Source organism: Terrapene carolina, unplaced genomic scaffold (assembly GCF_002925995.2).
Source record: "Terrapene carolina triunguis isolate 2854851 unplaced genomic scaffold, T_m_triunguis-2.0 Scaffold126, whole genome shotgun sequence".
In the NCBI taxonomy this organism is placed as follows: Eukaryota; Metazoa; Chordata; order Testudines; family Emydidae; genus Terrapene; species Terrapene triunguis.
The window spans coordinates 539885-557639 of NW_020664477.1; the positions used below are offsets into that span (position 1 = coordinate 539885).

Below are 17755 nucleotides of genomic sequence, written 5' to 3' on the forward strand. Positions count from 1 at the left end.
TACATACAATTATCAGTCACATGTAGAATGCTGACAGCAAGTTCTTACTTAAACATTAAAACGGTATACATAGTAATAAACTAGTGATTAAAAAAATTAATCGCAATTAATCGCATGATTAAAAATATTTTTTAATCGTAATTAATTTTTTGACTTAATCGCGTGAGTTGACTGTCAGCTCATTTCTGATCTTCCTTCTTCCTCTCCTGCTTCTGTGCCTGCTCTTATCTTGACTGACTCAAGCCTGTCAGCTCTATGCCTTATATACAGGTTTTGGTCTATTCTGATTGGTTGCTTCCTCAATCCGTATATACAGGTTGCTTTCCTCAATCCTTTGGTCTATTCTGATTGGTTGTTTACTCAATCCTTATGATTAGCAAACCCATCCACCAGCCATCTTTAAGCCTTCCCTGATTGGTCTGTTCTTATGAACCAATCACAGCCGCTGAACTCATCTGTCAATCAAAGCCGGACCTGATTGAAAACCTGCACCATGCTTGACTGACCCCTCCTGTCAGGTTTTGGAGTGACCTTTACCTAACCTCAGTCCACACCCTGCCTACCAACACACCAGTCATTGGCAGAACTGTTTAAAGCTACCAGCTCACTGTCCTTGGCTGTATGTCAACATTGACTGCACCCTTAAAATTAACAGACTTATAAAACTATAAATCATCACCTTATTTCTTTAATATATTGTGACAAAGTTCCTCCTCTATCTTGGTGGGTCCTGCACTTATTGGCGGATTTTCTTGCCTCAGAGATTCACCATGTGGGTTGGGGAACAGCCCAGAGACCTTCCCCTCTGGAAGAACCCACAGTCCAGGTCAATTGGGAGGTTTGGGGGGAATCCGGGCCCGCCCTCTACTCCGGGTTCCAGCCCAGGGCCCTGTGAACTGCAGCTGTCTATAGTGCCTCCTGTAACAGCTGCATGACAGCTACAACTCCCTGGGCTACTTCCCCATGGCCTCCTCCAAACACCTTCCTTATTCTCACCACAGGACCTTCCTCCTGGTGTCTGATAACGCTTGTGCTCCTCAGTCCTCCAGCAGCACACCCTCTCACTCTCAGCTCCTTGCACCTCTTGCTCCCAGCTCCTCACACTCGCACCACAAACTGAAGTGAGCTCCTTTTTAAAACCCAGGTGCCCTGATTAGCCTGCCTTAATTGATTCTAGCAGCTTCTTCTTAATTGGCTCCAGGTGTCCTAATTAGCCTGCCTGCCTTAACTGGTTCTAGCAGTTTCCTGATTACTCTAGTGCAGCCCCTGCTCTGGTCACTCAGGGAACAGAAAACTACTCATCCAGTGACCAGTATATTTGCCCTCTACCAGACTCCTGTACCCCACTGGTCTGGGTCTGTCACAATATACTTACAGTAATTCATCGCTTAATGTTGTAGTTATATTCCTGAAAAAATGCTACTTTAATCGAAACAATGTTAAGCGAATCCAATTTCCCTATAAGAATTAATGTAAATAGGGGAGGTTAGGTTCCAGGGACATATTTTAAGCTTGGTTGAGGTGGTGGAGTCAGAGAGTGGAAGAGGGTGGATATTTCCCAGGGAATGCCTTACTGCTAAATGATGAACTAGCACTAAGCTAAGCCATCAAGGGTTAACACGTTGTGAATGTAGCATCACACTCTACAAGGCAGCAACAATGGAGGGAAGAGACACAGCATGGCAGAGAGAGACAGAGTCACCCACTGTGTGTGTGTGTGTGTGTGTGTGTGTGTGTGTGTGTGTGAGAGAGAGAGAGAGAGAGAGAGAGACCGTATGTGTGAGCGAGAGAGAGACGAGCATTGCCCCTTTAAGTATGCTGACCGCACTCTAAGTACACTGCCTTTTTAAGTAGATCAGCAAGTTGAGACAGCAACTACTCCCAGCAAGCTCCCTCTGCCCTGAGCCCTGTCGTGTCCCCCCCCCACTCTGTGGAGATGGGGTGCAGGAGTGGGAGGGAGGGGGACACCGTGATATTAGCACCCCTCTACTCCCACCCCCCTGCGCAGCAAGCAGGAGGCTCACGGGAGCAGCTCCAAGGCAGAGGGCAGGAGCAACACATGGCAGTGGGGGAAGGGACAGCTGAACTGCCCGGCAATTGATAGCCTGCTGGGCGGCTACCACACAGGGAACTTAGGGGAGCTGATAGGGGGGCTGCTGGTCCACCCTGGTTCCAAGACCCCACCAGCTAGTTCCAATGGGCTGCTCTTTCTGCAAGCAGTGGACAAAGCAGGTGGCTACCAAACGATGTTATAAGGGAGCATTGCGCAACTTTAAACGATCATGTTCTCTAATTGATCAGTAACATAACAACAAAACATTAACCGGGACGATGTTAAGTGAGGAGTTACCGAATTTATTAACTCTTACTGTTATGGTCTACTGTTGCCACCCTCTTTTGATTTTTCCCCTTTTCAGTTAATGGTGGCAAAGCAGTTTTTTGTTTTTGTTTTTGTTTGAGTGCTGTGCTTGGAAACAAAAGAAAGCAGCTCAAAACCCTTCGTATCACCTCAGGAAGGTAGTGCTATTAAGGCCTTTGTCTACACTACACAGTTTTTTTGACAAAAGTCAGCTTTCGTCAACAAAACAGTGGAGGTGTACAGACTACAATGCTCCTCCCACTGATTTAACTCTCCTGCTACACCAACAAAATAAAACGAAGTCAATGAGAGGTGTAGAGCTTTTTGCGACAAAGTTTGATCGATGCAGTGTCAGTGTAAATAGTGCGCTTGCTTATGTCATTCTAATTAGCCTCCAGGAGGTGTCCCACAATGCCCATCATGACCACTCTGGTCAGCAGTTTGAAATCGCTGCCCTGAAGGTACACAGCCATGTGCCCCTCCCCCATTTAAAGGCCCGGGAATTTTAAAAATTCATTTTCCTGTTTGCTCAGCGTGGACAGTTCACACAGCATCTTCCCAGCTAACCATGCCAGCTTTCAGCAGTGGATGTACTCTCACCTGGAATACACCGGAGCTGTTGGATCTGCTGGGTCTGTGGGAAGAGGAGGCTGTGCAGTCACAGCTTCATTCAAGCTGTAGGAAATTTGATACCTACAGGCTCATTGCTAGTGGGATGCAAGAGAAGGGGCATAAAAGGGACACACAGCAGTATTGTGCTAAGATCAAGGAGCTGAGGCAGGCGTACCAGAAGGCAAGGGAGGCCAACCGTTGCTCTGGTGCGGTGCCGAAGACATGGTGCTTCTACAAGGAACTGCATGCCATTTTTGGTAGTGACCCAATCTTGACTGCCAAGAGCCCTGTGGACACTTTGGGGGGACTAGAGGTAGCGGCCAGTGGAGTCAACCCCAAGGACAAAGTGGTAGATGAGAAAATCGAGTTGGAGGAGGATGTGGAACACATGACAGGGCCGTTCAGTGGCACGGTGCATCAGGACCTCTTTTTGACTCCGGAGGGGTCTAGCCAGTCCCAGCAGTCCAGCTCTGGTGTACATGAAGCAGGGGATGCGAGCTCTGGTAAGCATTTTGCTTTGATACTGCATTGTGAGAGGAGATTGAACTCCCATGTACTTTGTTATATGGTAGAGGAGGGATAAGGAACAGAAATGAACAAATAAGCCTATGCAGCTATGCAGTGGGGCCTGGTGGAAAAGTACACTGGGATGTCTCGGGAATCCTCCATAGTGATATCTAGGAAACTTTCCTATAGGTATTCTGCAATCCACTGCCAAAGGTCCATTGGCAGAGCTGCCTTGTTTCTTCCCTGAAGGAAACTTTGCCATGGCAACCAGCAAATATTTCTGCAGGGACCAAAGCAGCACACAGGTGAGCAGCATATAGACCTGGTCGGAAGCTGCACACATGCAGGAGATGCACCTTTGCATTCTGGGTTCCCTCAAGAGTGAGATATTGGGTTTGATTACCCTAATTGGTACCTGGAAAAGGGTGCCAATATTCAGAATACTCTCCCTAGGCTTGTGTAGTGTCCCTCTTTGCAAACAACCCTTTGTCCCTTCTTGCCCATTCCCCCTTCCCAACTCTCCCCCCCAACCAAACTCACCATATTTCCGACTCTCTCCAAGCTGTGTGCTAGCAAAGGGACAATGAGAAAGGGGTGTGTTTAACTTTTGTGATTCACAGCTGTGAGAGAACTCACAATACTGTCTTTGTTCATTGTATCTTTGGCTTCTGCAGATGTATCCTTGAGGACCCAGTCCAACACACTGGTGGAGTGCCTCCACCAGATAAGGCGGCGAACCAGGAGAAGTAAGGGGATATGTTTTGCGAACTGCTGCAGTCAACAGATGCAGCAGATAGTGAAACAAGAACTTGGAGGTATACAATCAATGAAAGACTCAGGCTGGATAGCCTGGAAAGGAGGGCCAGACAGAGGTGCTCAAGTCCCTCATGACGCTGCAGTCTTAGCACATCCATGCACGACTCGCCATGCACCCAATACAGAACTCTGTTCCATGTATTTTAAAGAATCCTTATTGAGGTTGCAGAAACAAACCATCATGATGTGTAGAAAGAATAGTAAATATGGCAGGCGAGCAGCTTGGCTTAACAGTGAAATCTTTGCTGATCTTAAACACAAAAAGGAAGCTTACAAGAAGTGGAAGATTAGACAAATGACCAGGTAGGAGTATAAAAATATTGCTCAGGCATGCAGGAGTGAAATCAGTGAAATCACACTTGGAGTTGCAGCTAGCAAAAGATGTTCAGAATAACAAGAAGGGTTTCTTCAGGTATGTTAGCAACAAGAAGAAGGTCAAGGAAAGTGTGGGCCTCTTACTGAATGAGGGAGGCAACCTAGCGACAAAGGATGTGGAAAAAGCTAATGTACTCAGTGCTTTTTTTTTGCCTCTCTCTTCACGAACAAGGTCAGCTCCCAGACTTCTGCACTGGGCAGTACAGTATGGGGAGGAGTTGACCAGCCTTCTGTGGAGAAAGAAGTGGTTCAGGACTATTTAGAAAAGCTGGATGAGCACAAGTCCATTGGGCACTGCATCCGAGGGTGGTAACGGAGTTGGCGGATGTGATTGCAGAGCCATTGACCATTATCTTTGAAAACTCATGGCAATCGGAGGAGGTCCCAGATGACTGGAAAAAGGCTAATGTAGTGCCCATCTTTAAAAAAGGGAAGAAGGAGGATCCGGGGAACTACAGGCCAGTCAGCCTCACCTCAGTCCCTGGAAAAATCATGGAGCAGATCCTCAAGGAATTAGTTATGAAGCACTTAGAGGAGAGGAAACTAATCAGGAACAGTCAGCATGGATTCACCAAGGGCAAGTCATGTCTGACTAAACTAATTGCCTTCTATGACGAGATAACTGGATGAGGGGAAAGCAGTGGACGTGTTATTCCTTGACTTTAGCAAAGCTTTTGATACGGTCTCCCACAGTATTCTTGCCGGCAAGTTAAAGAAGTATGGGCTGGATGAATGGACTATAAGGTGGATAGAAAGCTGGCTAGATCGTCGGGCTCAACAGGTAGTGATCAATGGCTCCATGTCTAGTTGGCAGCCGGTATCAAGCGGAGTGCCCCAAGGGTTGGTCCTGGGGCCAGCTTTGTTCATTAATATTAATGAACAAATATTAAGATATTAATTAATATCTTCATTAATGATCTGGAGGACAGCATGGACTGCACCCTCAACAAGTTTGCAGATGACACTAAACTGGGAGAAGTGGTAGATATGCTGGAGGGTAGGGATAGGATACAGAGGGACCTAGACAAATTAGAAGATTGGACCAAAAGAAATCTGATGAGGTTCAACAAGGACAAGAGCAGTCCTGAACTTAGGACGGAAGAATCCCATGCACTGCTACAGACTAGGGACCAAATGGCAGCAGTTCTGCAGAGAAGGACCTAGGGGTTACAGTGGATGAGAAGCTGGATATGAGTCGACAGTGTGCCCTTGTTGCCAAGGAGGTTAACGGCATTTGGAGCTGTATAAGTAGGGGCATTGCCAGCAGATCGAGGGACGTGATCATTCCCCTCTATTCTGCATTGGTGAGGCCTCATCTGGAGTACTGTGTCCAGTTTTGGGCCCCACACTACAAAAAGGATGTGGAAAAATTGGAAAGAGTCCAGTGGAGGGCAACAAAAATGATTAGGGGGCTGGAGCACATGTCTTATGAGGAGAGGCTGAGGGAACTGGGATTGTTTAGTCTGCAGAAGAGAAGAATGAGGGGGGATTTGATAGCTGCTTTCAACTACCTGAAAGGGGATTCCAAAGAGGATGGATCTAGACCAGGGGTTCTCAAACTGGGGGTCAGGACCCCTCAGGGGGTCATGAGGTTATTACATGAGGCATCGCGAGCTGTCAGCCTCCACCCCAAACTCCACTCTGCCTTCAGCATTTATAATGGTGTTAAATAAATAAAAAAGTATTTTTAATTTATCTGGGGGGGTCACACTCAGAAGCTTGCTGTATGAAAGAAATCACCAGTACAGAAGTTTGAGAATCACTGATCTAGACTGTTGTCAGTGGTACCAGATGACAGAACAAGGAGTAATGGTCTCAAGTTACAGTGCGGGAGGTTTAGGTTGGATATTAGGAAAAACTTTTGCACCAGGAGGGTGGTGAAGGACTGGAATGGGTTACCTAGGGAGGTGGTGGAATCTCCTTCCTTAGAGGTTTTTAAGATCAGGCTTGACAAAGCCCTGGCTGGGATGATTTAGTTGGGGATTGGTCTTGCTTTGAGCAGGGGGTTGGACTAGATGATTCTATGCCCTCCTCAAACTCCCCCACCACATTCCTCACATGTTTCCAGTCCCTTGCAGTACTCTGTGCACTCCACCCCTAGGGACTGGTTTCACAATGAAAGCTGGAGTTACAAGCAGCTGTGAGAACAATAACCGAGAGACTTTTCCTCATTACCATGTCCCCTGTTTGATAAAATATTTGTGTATTGTCCTGCTATTAAACTTTAGTCTTTGAAATAAAATGAGTCTTTATTTGTGTCATACACATGTTAGTTGGTGCTGACATTCAAACACAGTGGTTATAGGCAGGAATATTTGCTCAGTACAATTAACGCTCAGGAATCAGGCACTACAGGGGTCATTCAAGGGAGCAAGCAAACATTGCCTGGCTGAATGCATCACATAAAGACACATTACTGGGAATAATTGTCAAAATGCTCCTTCAAAGCCTTCCTAATTCTAATAGTCTCCCACCGTGCCCCTCTAATTGCCATAGTATCTGGCTGCTCAAAATCAGCAGCCACCCAATCTACCTCAGCGCTTTACCCCTGGGGAAACTTTTCCCTCTTCACTTCACAAATGTTATGCAGAAAACAGCAGGCTGCTATGACCAGCTGAATATTTTCCTCATTGAGGTCTAACCTGCCAAAAAGGCAGGGCTAGTGACCTTATAATCTGCCAAAGGCACATTCAGCGATCATTCAGCACCTGTTGAGCCTGTTGTTGAAGCACTCCTTGCTGCTATCTAGGTTCCTGATGTAAAGCTTCATGAGCCATGGGAGGAAGGCGTATGCAGGGTCTCCAAGGATCACTATGGGCATTTCCACATCCCCAATTTGAATGTCCTGGTCTGGAAATAAAGTCCCAGCATGCAGATTTCTATACAGTCCAGTGTTCCTAAAGATGCACACATGCACGTTCCCTGACCACCCTGCATGGATGTCAGTGAAATGGCCCCAGTGATCCACCAGTGCCTGCAAGACCATGGAGAAGTAACCCTTCTGGTTGATGTACTCCATTGCAAGATAGTTTGGGGCCAAAATTGGGTATGCATTCCATCTGTCACCCAGCCGCAGTTTGGGAATCCGATTGCCTCAATGCCATCTTTTATTTCCTGCACACTACCCAGAGTCACAGTCCTTCATAGCAGGAGGTGATTAATGGCCCTGCATCACCATAGCCCCCACAATGTACTTTCCAACTCCTAACTGATTCGTGACTGACACCATAGTTGCCAGCTTCCACACAGCGATCACTACTCATTTTTCCACAGTGAAAGCAGCTCTCATTCTGGTGTCCTTGCACTGCAGTGCTGGGGCAAGCTCTGCACACAGTTCCAGGATGGTGCATTTGCATATCCGAAAGTTCTACAGCCACTGCTCATCATCCCATACATGCATCACACTGTGATACCACCATTCGGTGCTTGTTTCCTGAGCCCAGTACTGACAGTCCACCATGTGCAGCTACTCTCTGAATGCCAGCAGCAATCTTGAATTATTTCTTTCAATGGTACACAGTAGGGCAGGCACTACTGGTTCACTTTTTGATTCAGAGCTCATGAAATACTTCAGGACCAGTCACATTGTGTTCATCATGCTCATCACCAGACTGGTCAGCAGTTCAGAATCCATGCTAATGCACCCATAATGCACCACAATCCATTCCCACAGCTCCCAGCAGCAGAGGGTGGTGAGTGGCACAGTGAAATATTTACCCACGATGCAACACTTTCTCTGTTGATTCAAGAGCAACAACTCCATCAACACAAGGAGCATTTTGTGGGCGTGCACATCCGATGTAATTAAAGTGGCTTATGATCATCAGTGTAACTTATATCGACTTAACTCCATAATGTAGACACAGTATAAATCAGCACAGAGAGGCACTTACATCGGCAGGAACCAAATTTAAATAAAGACACTTCCACAGGTAGGTTGATGCAAGGCAGCTTCCATCAACCTAACCCTGCAGTGTAGACCAGGCCTATATCTAAGGTATGTGGATAGTGGCATTAGCTTCTTTCTAGACTGCATTCCCTCTTTCAAAATCAAGTCTCTTATAATTTAAAAAAAATGGAGCACAACATTAATTTTCAAAACTTTCTCCAAATTGTTTATTTTTAATTAAGCTACTGAGAAGTCAAGAAAAGCTTATCTGGAGCAAGTCATTCAAGCAGAGACAACATGGAGAAAGGATTCTATTGAAGTCCCATCCTTATATTGAAATAACAGAGAGGTTTTAATTCAGGAAAGTAGTGATATACTTTGAATCTGAACCTCAAAATCTTTTGCATGCACGTTAGCTTAGATATAAGGTATAGGATGTAGTAGATACACCTGCTTCCATGTCAAAGCATTTTCTGTGTCTGACACAAGCTCTGTGTGTACTCAAGACTGTTCAATTGTTTTGAAGAGTCCTTAATGACATGTTCAACCCCACGGTGATGATTGTTTGATCAAGGACTACACTTGATAAATGGAAGAGAGATTATTCATTATCATCATGAGAGTACTGGTGTCACTTGACTTCATCATACATTATCCCAATACTATTATTTCTCCTTTCAAGATTAGATCTAGGATGTGATTTGTCAGGGAGAATAAAAATTATCTGCCTGATAACCTGGATTATCCATTTTTAAGGATGTTTAAGCCTTATGGTTGTCACACAAGAACCCTCAGAGGATGTTCAGGGTCAGATCCTCAGCCCCATCTGGCTGCTCCAGTGATTCAAAACTACCCTAACAGCAGTTAAGCAACATTCTGAGGAATCTGCTCTACTGGAGAATCTTTAGGTGGTGAAAGCTGCCACAGTGGCGCCTATGCTATCCTCTCTCACACCAAAGCACCCCTACATGTCAGTGATCCCTGGCTCCCAGAAGAACCCCTTTGGGGCCATGGGCAACCAATCTAAGTTACAGGAGCCCTGTGGCTGTTCTAACTTGTGTAGGGGATCTGGTCAAAAATGGACCAGCCTCAGGATCCAGGACTTGTAAAGATGAATTAAAGATAAGTCAGCTTTGTCCTTCCCACTCAAGCTCCCTGGTCTTGCACAACACATGGCTCAGTTGGCCCATAAGCTCTGGCCCTAAGATCTAATTTTTTGAGAGCTTATGGCTATAACATTGGTCTATAAAGTCATAATACTAAAAAGTCTGATGTTGATCTAATAAAAGATACACTGCATTTTATACTAACTTGTATAAAGTTTCCTTTGCAGGCTGTGTTGGAGGCCCTCCTTCATCTGTGATTCAAAAAATAATTTCCTCCTGTCTATATGTCCCTGAAGCTGACAATTCCCAGCAGGAACTTCAGCCATCGTTTTGATTGTTTTGACATAAAGATTAGCTTCTATCTAAAAGAATCATGATGATATGACTTTCTTCTTACATTTGAAATTGTCTACACTATGAAATTATGTTGACCTAACTTACAGCCATCGCAGTTACTTGTGTGTGTGTACACTTGGGTCCTTGTGTCAGCGGTGTGTGTCCCCACCAGGAGCACTTGTATTGATTGTATTGTCAGTGTGGGGCATTGTGAGATGGCTCCTGAAGACCAATAACAGTCAGCATAAGAAACACAGTATCTACACTGATACTCAGGAAGGTGGTGTTACTAAATGGACATAGAGAGACACTTATGTTGGCAGGAGCCAAATTTAAGTACAAAACTTCTGAGTTCTAATGCTGGCTTTTGTGACCTTGAGCAAATTACTTAATCTGACTGTGCCTCAATTCAAATTCCTTTAAGGGATCCTGTGTATTCTAAGAGAAACTTACTCTTGCTCTTCATTGTACAAGAACAGGTAGCTATGAATGGTACTGTGCGAGGGAAAATTACTGATTTGTAATTATAGTTAAGTTTTCAAGATATTGTTGACTTTATAAACTATTTCACTATGGAAATGCCCCTGAATACTTTAGGAAGAGGAACTTCAGAGAACGATTCAAATCCCTTTCCTTTAAAAAAGCAGATTTCTAATTACCATGAAAGATAACTAAAATGAACAGTTACTCTATGGCACTGTGGTGATGAAAAAGTACAGAAAATAATTCCAGACACAGGGTAATTTTTTTTGCAAAAATGCCTAAGTGACTTAAGTTCCTAAGTCCCATTAGGACCCTTAGCGGCTCCCTAAGTCACTTTTGAAAATGATACTTAATTGCCAAGGTCAATAGGCACTTTGAACTTTTTACCCTCAGTCTTTACCATGAAATACTGTAATTGTCTGTGATTCCAGTCTTACAGAGTGACTGGCAGTTTTATTTGATCTTTTTTCATGCTAAATACGTTTTTGTTTTTAGGGGGAAAAAATTAAATTGGGATATGCAGAGCTAACATGTGCCCCCTCTTTCACACTGGAAACTAGAATGGATCCCTTGCAATATAATATATAACAAAAAAAAAAGGATTCTTCAGGACAGTATGTTTAAATCTGGATTCAAATACTTGGTTGATGAAACCCTCCTCAACGGCCAGCATGAAATCATGTAATTTGAATGTTGTTTGCACAGCATTCTTCAAATTTTGCCCATCTTGTTGTGAAAAGAACCATAAGATGAAATTGTGTATCTGTGTGTTGAGACAGACTGAGAGGAAAACAAATAACTGAGCCCACACTCTTACATTTTTCCATACTCTTTCTTAGATTTCATCTACTGTTACCTAAATAATTAACAGAATATTACTGTACAGATAAGTCTCTGGAGTGGATTCAGAATATATTTTGAGACAAGGAAAGCAGATTGATTAATTGTATAAATAAAGGAAGACTTGCTAATTCATCAGTAGAACAGTAACATGTACTGGGGAATGGGAAGAATCCCATTCACTGTTACAGACTAGGGACCGAATAGCTAGGAAGCAGTTCTGCAGAAAAGGACCAAGGGGTTACAGTGGACGAGAAGCTGGATATGAGTCAACAGTGTGCCCTTGCTGCCAAGAAGTCTAACGGCATTTGGGGCTGTATAAGTAGGGGCATTGCCAGCAGATCGAGGGACGTGATCGTTCCCCTCTATTCGACATTGGTGAGGCCTCATCTGGAGTACTGTGTCCAGTTTTGGGCCCCACACTACAAGAAGGATGTGGAAAAATTGGAAAGAGTCCAGCGGAGGGCAACAAAACTGATTAGGGGGCTGGAGCACATGACTTACGAGGAGAGGCTGAGGGAACGGATTGTTTAGTCTGCAGATGAGAAGAATGAGGGGGGATTTGATAGCTGCTTTCAACTACCTGAAAGGGGGTTCCAAAGAAGATGGATATAGACTGTTCTCAGTGGTACCAGATGACAGAAGAAGGAGTAATGGTCTCAAGTTGCAGTGGGGGAGGTTTAGGTTGGATATTAGGAAAAACTTTTTCACTAGGAGGGTGGTGAAGCATTGGAATGGGTTACCTAGGGAGGTGGTGGAATCTCCTTCCTTAGAGGTTTTTAAGGTCAGGCTTGACAAAGCCCTGGCAGGGATGATTTAGTTGGGAATTGGTCCTGCTTTGAGCAGGGGGTTGGACTAGATGACCTCCTGAGGTCCCTTCCAACCCTGATATTCTATGATTCTATGATTCTACTTTAATGGGGATATTTAGGGATCTGATTCAGCAATGTGTTTAACCACATAAATAATCTTACTAGGTGCTAGAACAAGTTTTATATTCAGTAGTATTCAGAAAATACAAGCAACATGATTTACTAGCAGACATGCAAATCTGCTATCTGTAAGCATAGGAAGTAATTTACCTGTAATTAATTGTGCTGGTCAAGTCTGCATAAGTTGAGGAAAAGATGGCAGTGAATGTAATTTGCTTATCGGGAGCATCTTGTCTCATTTGTCAACTTTTGGCACCCTCTTTTGGACCATTATACACCCTCCCTACCCCTTTGCTTCCTTGGTTTGTTTCTTGAGATGCACACCAAATTCTTGGAAGAGAATACATATTTCAGTCCCTTTGCATAAAAAGTGATGATTGGAAAATTTCAATGAAAAACTAAAACATTCTAATTTTTTTTTTTGCATTCTCCCTGCCCTCTCCCATTTTTCAACCAGCTGTATGTTTTGCAATGATATTTTGTCATTATTTATGTGATTTCACCCCAAGCTATACTTTAGCACCTATAGGCCCTGACTCTGCAAACCCTTATACATGTGCTTAACTTTATGCATGACAGTAATCCCATTGAAACCAATGAGATTAATCATCTCTCTAAAGTTAAGCATGTGCATAAGATTTGCAGGACTGGGGCCTCAAATCTTGACCAATGACTTAGATATTGGCATAGAAAGTACGCTTATTAAGTTTGCAGATGATACCAAACGGGGAGGGATTGCAACTGCTTTGGAGGATAGGGTCAAAATTCAAAATGATCTGGACAAATTGGAGAAATGGTCTGAGGTAAACAGGATGAAGTTTAATAAAGACAAATGCAAAGTACTTCACTTAGGAAGGAACAATCAGTTTCATACATACAAAATGGGAAGAGACTGCCTAGGAAGGAATATGGTAGAAAGGGATCTAGGGGTTATAGTGGACCACAAGCTAATTATGAGTCAACATTGTGATGCTGTTGCAAAAAAAGCAAACATGATTCTGAGATGCATTAACAGGTGTGTTGTGAGCAAGACACGAGAAGTCATTCTTCTGCTCTACTCTGCGCTGATTAGGCCTCAACTGGAGTATTGTGTCCAGTTCTGGGCACCGCATTTCAAGAAAGATGTGGAGAAATTGGAGAGGGTCCAGAGAAGAGCAACAAGAATGATTAAAGGTCTAGAGAACATGACCTATGAAAGAAGGCTGAAAGAATTGGGTTTGTTTAGTTTGGAAAAGAGAAGACTGAGAGGGGACATGATAGCAGTCTTCAGGTATCTAAAAGGGTGTCATAAGGAGGTGGGAGAAAACTTGTTCATCTTAGCCTCTAAAGATAGAACAAGAAGTAATGGGCTTAAACTGCAGCAAGGGAGGTTTAGGTTGGACATTAGGAAAAAGTTCCTAACTGTCAGGGTGGTTAAACACTGGAATAAATTGCCTAGGGAGGTTGTGGAATCTCAATCTCTAGAGATATTTAAGAGTAGGTTAGATAAATGTCTATCAGGGATGGTCTAGACACTATTTGGTCCTGCCATGAGGGCAGGGGACTGGACTCGATGACCTCTCGAGGTCCCTTCCAGTCCTAGAGTCTATGAAATAATCAGTTAACAAGAGGTGCAGAGCTGTTAATGGGAACTGCATGATATCTCTTATTTATTGTAAAAAGAACAGGAGTACTTGTGGCACCTGAGAGACTAACAAATTTATTTGAGCATAAGCTTTCGTGGGCTACAGCCTACTTCATCCTGTTGCATCTGATGAAGTGGGCTGTAGCCCGTGAAAGCTTATGCTCAAATAAATTTGTTAGTCTCTAAGGTGCCACAAGTACTCCTGTTCTTTTTGCGGATACAGACTAACACGGCTGCTACTCTGAAACCTTATTTATTGTATTTCTTCTGCTATATTTTTTAGGCACTAACTATATTCTGTTCTTCCATTCCAGTTCTGCATTGCATCCAATATGTAATAAATCTGATGTCATGCAAGATGCTGATGAGCAGCCTGCGGACAGGGTGCACAGAAGATCTGCAGCTGAGGATTACATTTCCAACTACATAGGTTTTGACTCACTAGAAAATGAATTTGACTTTGACTACGGCTTATGTAATGAAGTAGTACATGTGGCTTGCTCTCCTAAGCCTGATGCCTTCAATCCTTGTGAAGATATCATGGGATACAATATTCTCAGAGTCCTGATATGGTTTATCAACATTCTAGCTATCACTGGGAACATCATTGTGTTGGTTATTTTAATAAGCAGTCAATATAAACTCACTGTCCCTCGGTTTCTAATGTGCAATCTTGCATTTGCAGACCTTTGTATAGGCATCTATCTGTTGTTGATTGCATCTGTAGATATACAGACCAAAAGCCAGTATTACAACTATGCCATAGACTGGCAAACTGGTGCAGGATGCAGTGCTGCAGGATTTTTCACTGTGTTTGCGAGCGAACTTTCAGTTTACACACTGACTGTGATCACTCTGGAAAGATGGCATACAATCACCTATGCCATGCAACTGGACCGCAAAGTTCGATTTCGGCACGCCGTGGTTATTATGATTTTTGGTTGGATGTTTGCCTTCACTGTGGCCCTTCTTCCCATATTTGGAGTCAGCAGCTACATGAAAGTCAGCATTTGCTTGCCCATGGATATAGAAACACCCCTTTCCCAGGCTTATATCATATTCCTTTTAGTACTGAATGTTCTTGCATTTATGATCATCTGTGCCTGTTACATCTGCATCTACTTTACAGTGAGAAACCCTAATGTCATCTCTTCAAACAGTGACACCAAAATTGCCAAGCGCATGGCTATACTGATCTTCACCGATTTTCTGTGCATGGCACCAATATCTTTTTTTGCAATATCGGCATCACTCAAGCTTCCTCTCATCACTGTGTCCAAATCCAAGATCCTCCTGGTTTTGTTCTACCCTATCAATTCATGTGCCAATCCTTTCTTGTATGCAATTTTCACAAAGACCTTCCGCAGAGATTTCTTCATTTTACTGAGCAAGTTTGGTTGCTGCGAAATGCAAGCCCAAATTTATAGAACAGAGACTTCCTCATCTGTCCATAATTCCCATATGAGAAATGGCCATTGTACTCCAGCTTCTAAAACCAGTGATGGAACTATTTATTCATTAGTTCCTCTGAATCACTTGAACTGAAATATTTGTGTGGATTTACGTATATGGCAGCATGATTGTTTTTAACTGTGAATTTGTAAAATGATTTTAACGTAACATGTAAAGTTATATTTTCAATGGAAAAACATTTTTATTTTCTGCTGTACGTTTTATTTTTATGAACAGCCAGCTAAAGTGACATATCATCTTCAGTTTTTGAAGGACAACCAACAAAACTTCAGTTAACACTTCTTTGAAGACTGTCTCAAGAATTACATAAACTCTGGAGAATGTATGCTCTCCCCACACTTTTCTAAAGTTGTCCTAGGCTATGTAATGCATTGTGTTTGAGAATTCAGTGTTGAGTAACAATGGCTGAAAGAAAAAAATGCAGAATTAAAATGTTTTGCTGTAAAACATACTAGAGATCTTGTTAAGGGTACAATAACTTGACAAAGTAGTAATATATACTACACATTCGGCTGACAAGAGCTAAAGTGCAAGATTATTTCACTTACCCCCGCACAATGGTATTGGAAGAGGAGATTTTGGTCCACATTGTTTTTGTTTCCATCACCAAAGCAGGGGCTAAAAGGCACCTTCAAGTCAGTACTGGTTCATTTCTGACCCAAATCCATGTGATGGGAAGTGCACATAAAAGTCCACTAGCAAATGGTTGATACACTTTTCCTTAGTGAGCTGAATGTAGTTGCAGAAGTCGCTCTCATTTCAAAACAACATTGGTTGAATCTGGTGATTAAGAGTATTTGTGAGTCAACTTGGGAAGGTTGTTATTATGATTTATTTTTTTCTATTACTATAGTGCCGATGATGACTGGAGGGAGGGGATACAGGCCTTCAAGTTTATCCAGAAGTCAGCCAAATGTAATTGGGAGAACAATAAAGGCCTGGTGGTGGATAGTGGTCATGCTTTGGGTTTAAAACTAGTCCAAACTTAGCAATTTCAGCTGAATTTAACTTTGAATGCTTATGCTTTTGTGAATCTGGAGCTTTAGGTATAACCAAAGGAAAACACAAGCACCTGCTATGAAATGAAACCAGCAAGGTAAGCATAGCTCTGTCTGCCAGTGAGACTTTTCCTGCTAACTATCCTTACAGGGAATGGAAGAGTATCAGGAAATACCAGCAATGCCTTTTTCCTCTTGCTGTTGTATTTTACGGTTTGTTCCTTTGGAGAAAAACCAGCGCTATTTTTGCCAGTAACCTTCCAGCTGGGAGCTGTCAGTTTTGTACATTTTGCAGTGGAAGTAGCAGCATTTCGCTGAGCTTTGTCCTTTTGGCTATCAAAAGATAAAAATATTTTCCAGAGGTTCTAGTAATTACACCTAACAAGCTGCATATTTTATGCTTTGTAATGCATCTCCCTTTTTTTGAATGTACTATTGCATTTAATTGAGCAATGTGGTAATGTTTCTGGTCTGTGTTGAAGAGAGAGCTTGCATACACTCCCTCCCAGGGATTTCACTTAAAAATAATAACCTCTCCAATAATAGCTCAAGGAACACTGGAGGGTTTGTTGGTTTTGTTGCTGTGACTGATCATGATTTTTTAAAAATGTAACACCACCACTACCACCAACAAAAGCAGTGTTTTTATGTCCGGACATTTCTCAGAACACTCAGAGAAAGCATATCTATGCCCCACTATGGCTCATAAAATAAGAAACATGAGAATGCTGGGTGGATATATGATGTTTAAACATTAAATTAATGCTGTTCTACTGGAGAATAATAAAGCATTTAAAATGCCAGATTTATGTTGGAATGATATACATTAAGCATAAAATATGACTTTATTTTTAAGGAGGTTTCATCCTACTTCTCCCAAATTAGCCCCATATACAATTTGATATCATAGAATCATAGAATATCAGGGTTGGAAGGGACCTCAGGAGGTCATCTAGTCCAACTCCCTGCTCAAAGCAGGACCTAATCCCAATTAAATCATCCCAGCCAGGGCTTTGTCAAGCCTGAATCAAGCGTGTGAGGATAAATCCTCTTTAGAAAGGATCATCTCTATGAGTGATGCACTCCTGAATCTTGCAAAGTTCCACAAATATTTCCCCTCCTTTAAACCATCTCTTCTGATCAGCACTCACACTGTAGACCACCAACTTTTGGCCATGGAGAATTGGGTACAGCTCACTTCAGAGCCCTCGCAACAAAACTTTTAAAGTCTTCTCTGTTCTTGAAAAGTGGCCATGTTTGATATTGGTGGGAGTTGAGGGCACTAAGTACCTTGTAGAGATGTTCAGCACCTCTTAGCACTGGATCCTTAAATGGGGGTAGTTCCACTTGCAAATATAATGCCTGATGCAAAGCCATTGAAGTCAATGGGAGTCTTTCCATTTAA

At 43.0% G+C, this 17755-nt stretch overlaps 1 protein-coding gene across 1 annotated transcript in view; it reads left to right on the forward strand.

The window, feature by feature from the left end:
* The window catches only part of LOC113406702 (follicle-stimulating hormone receptor), a 155506-nt gene extending 140082 nt beyond the window's left edge, over positions 1 to 15424 (forward strand). Inside the window, exon 10 of the mRNA XM_026652614.1 lies at positions 14194 to 15424. Within this exon, the coding sequence (XP_026508399.1) occupies positions 14194 to 15424 (1231 nt within the window). The remainder of the gene's footprint in view (positions 1 to 14193) is intronic.
* Positions 15425 to 17755: the final 2331 nt, after the last annotated feature.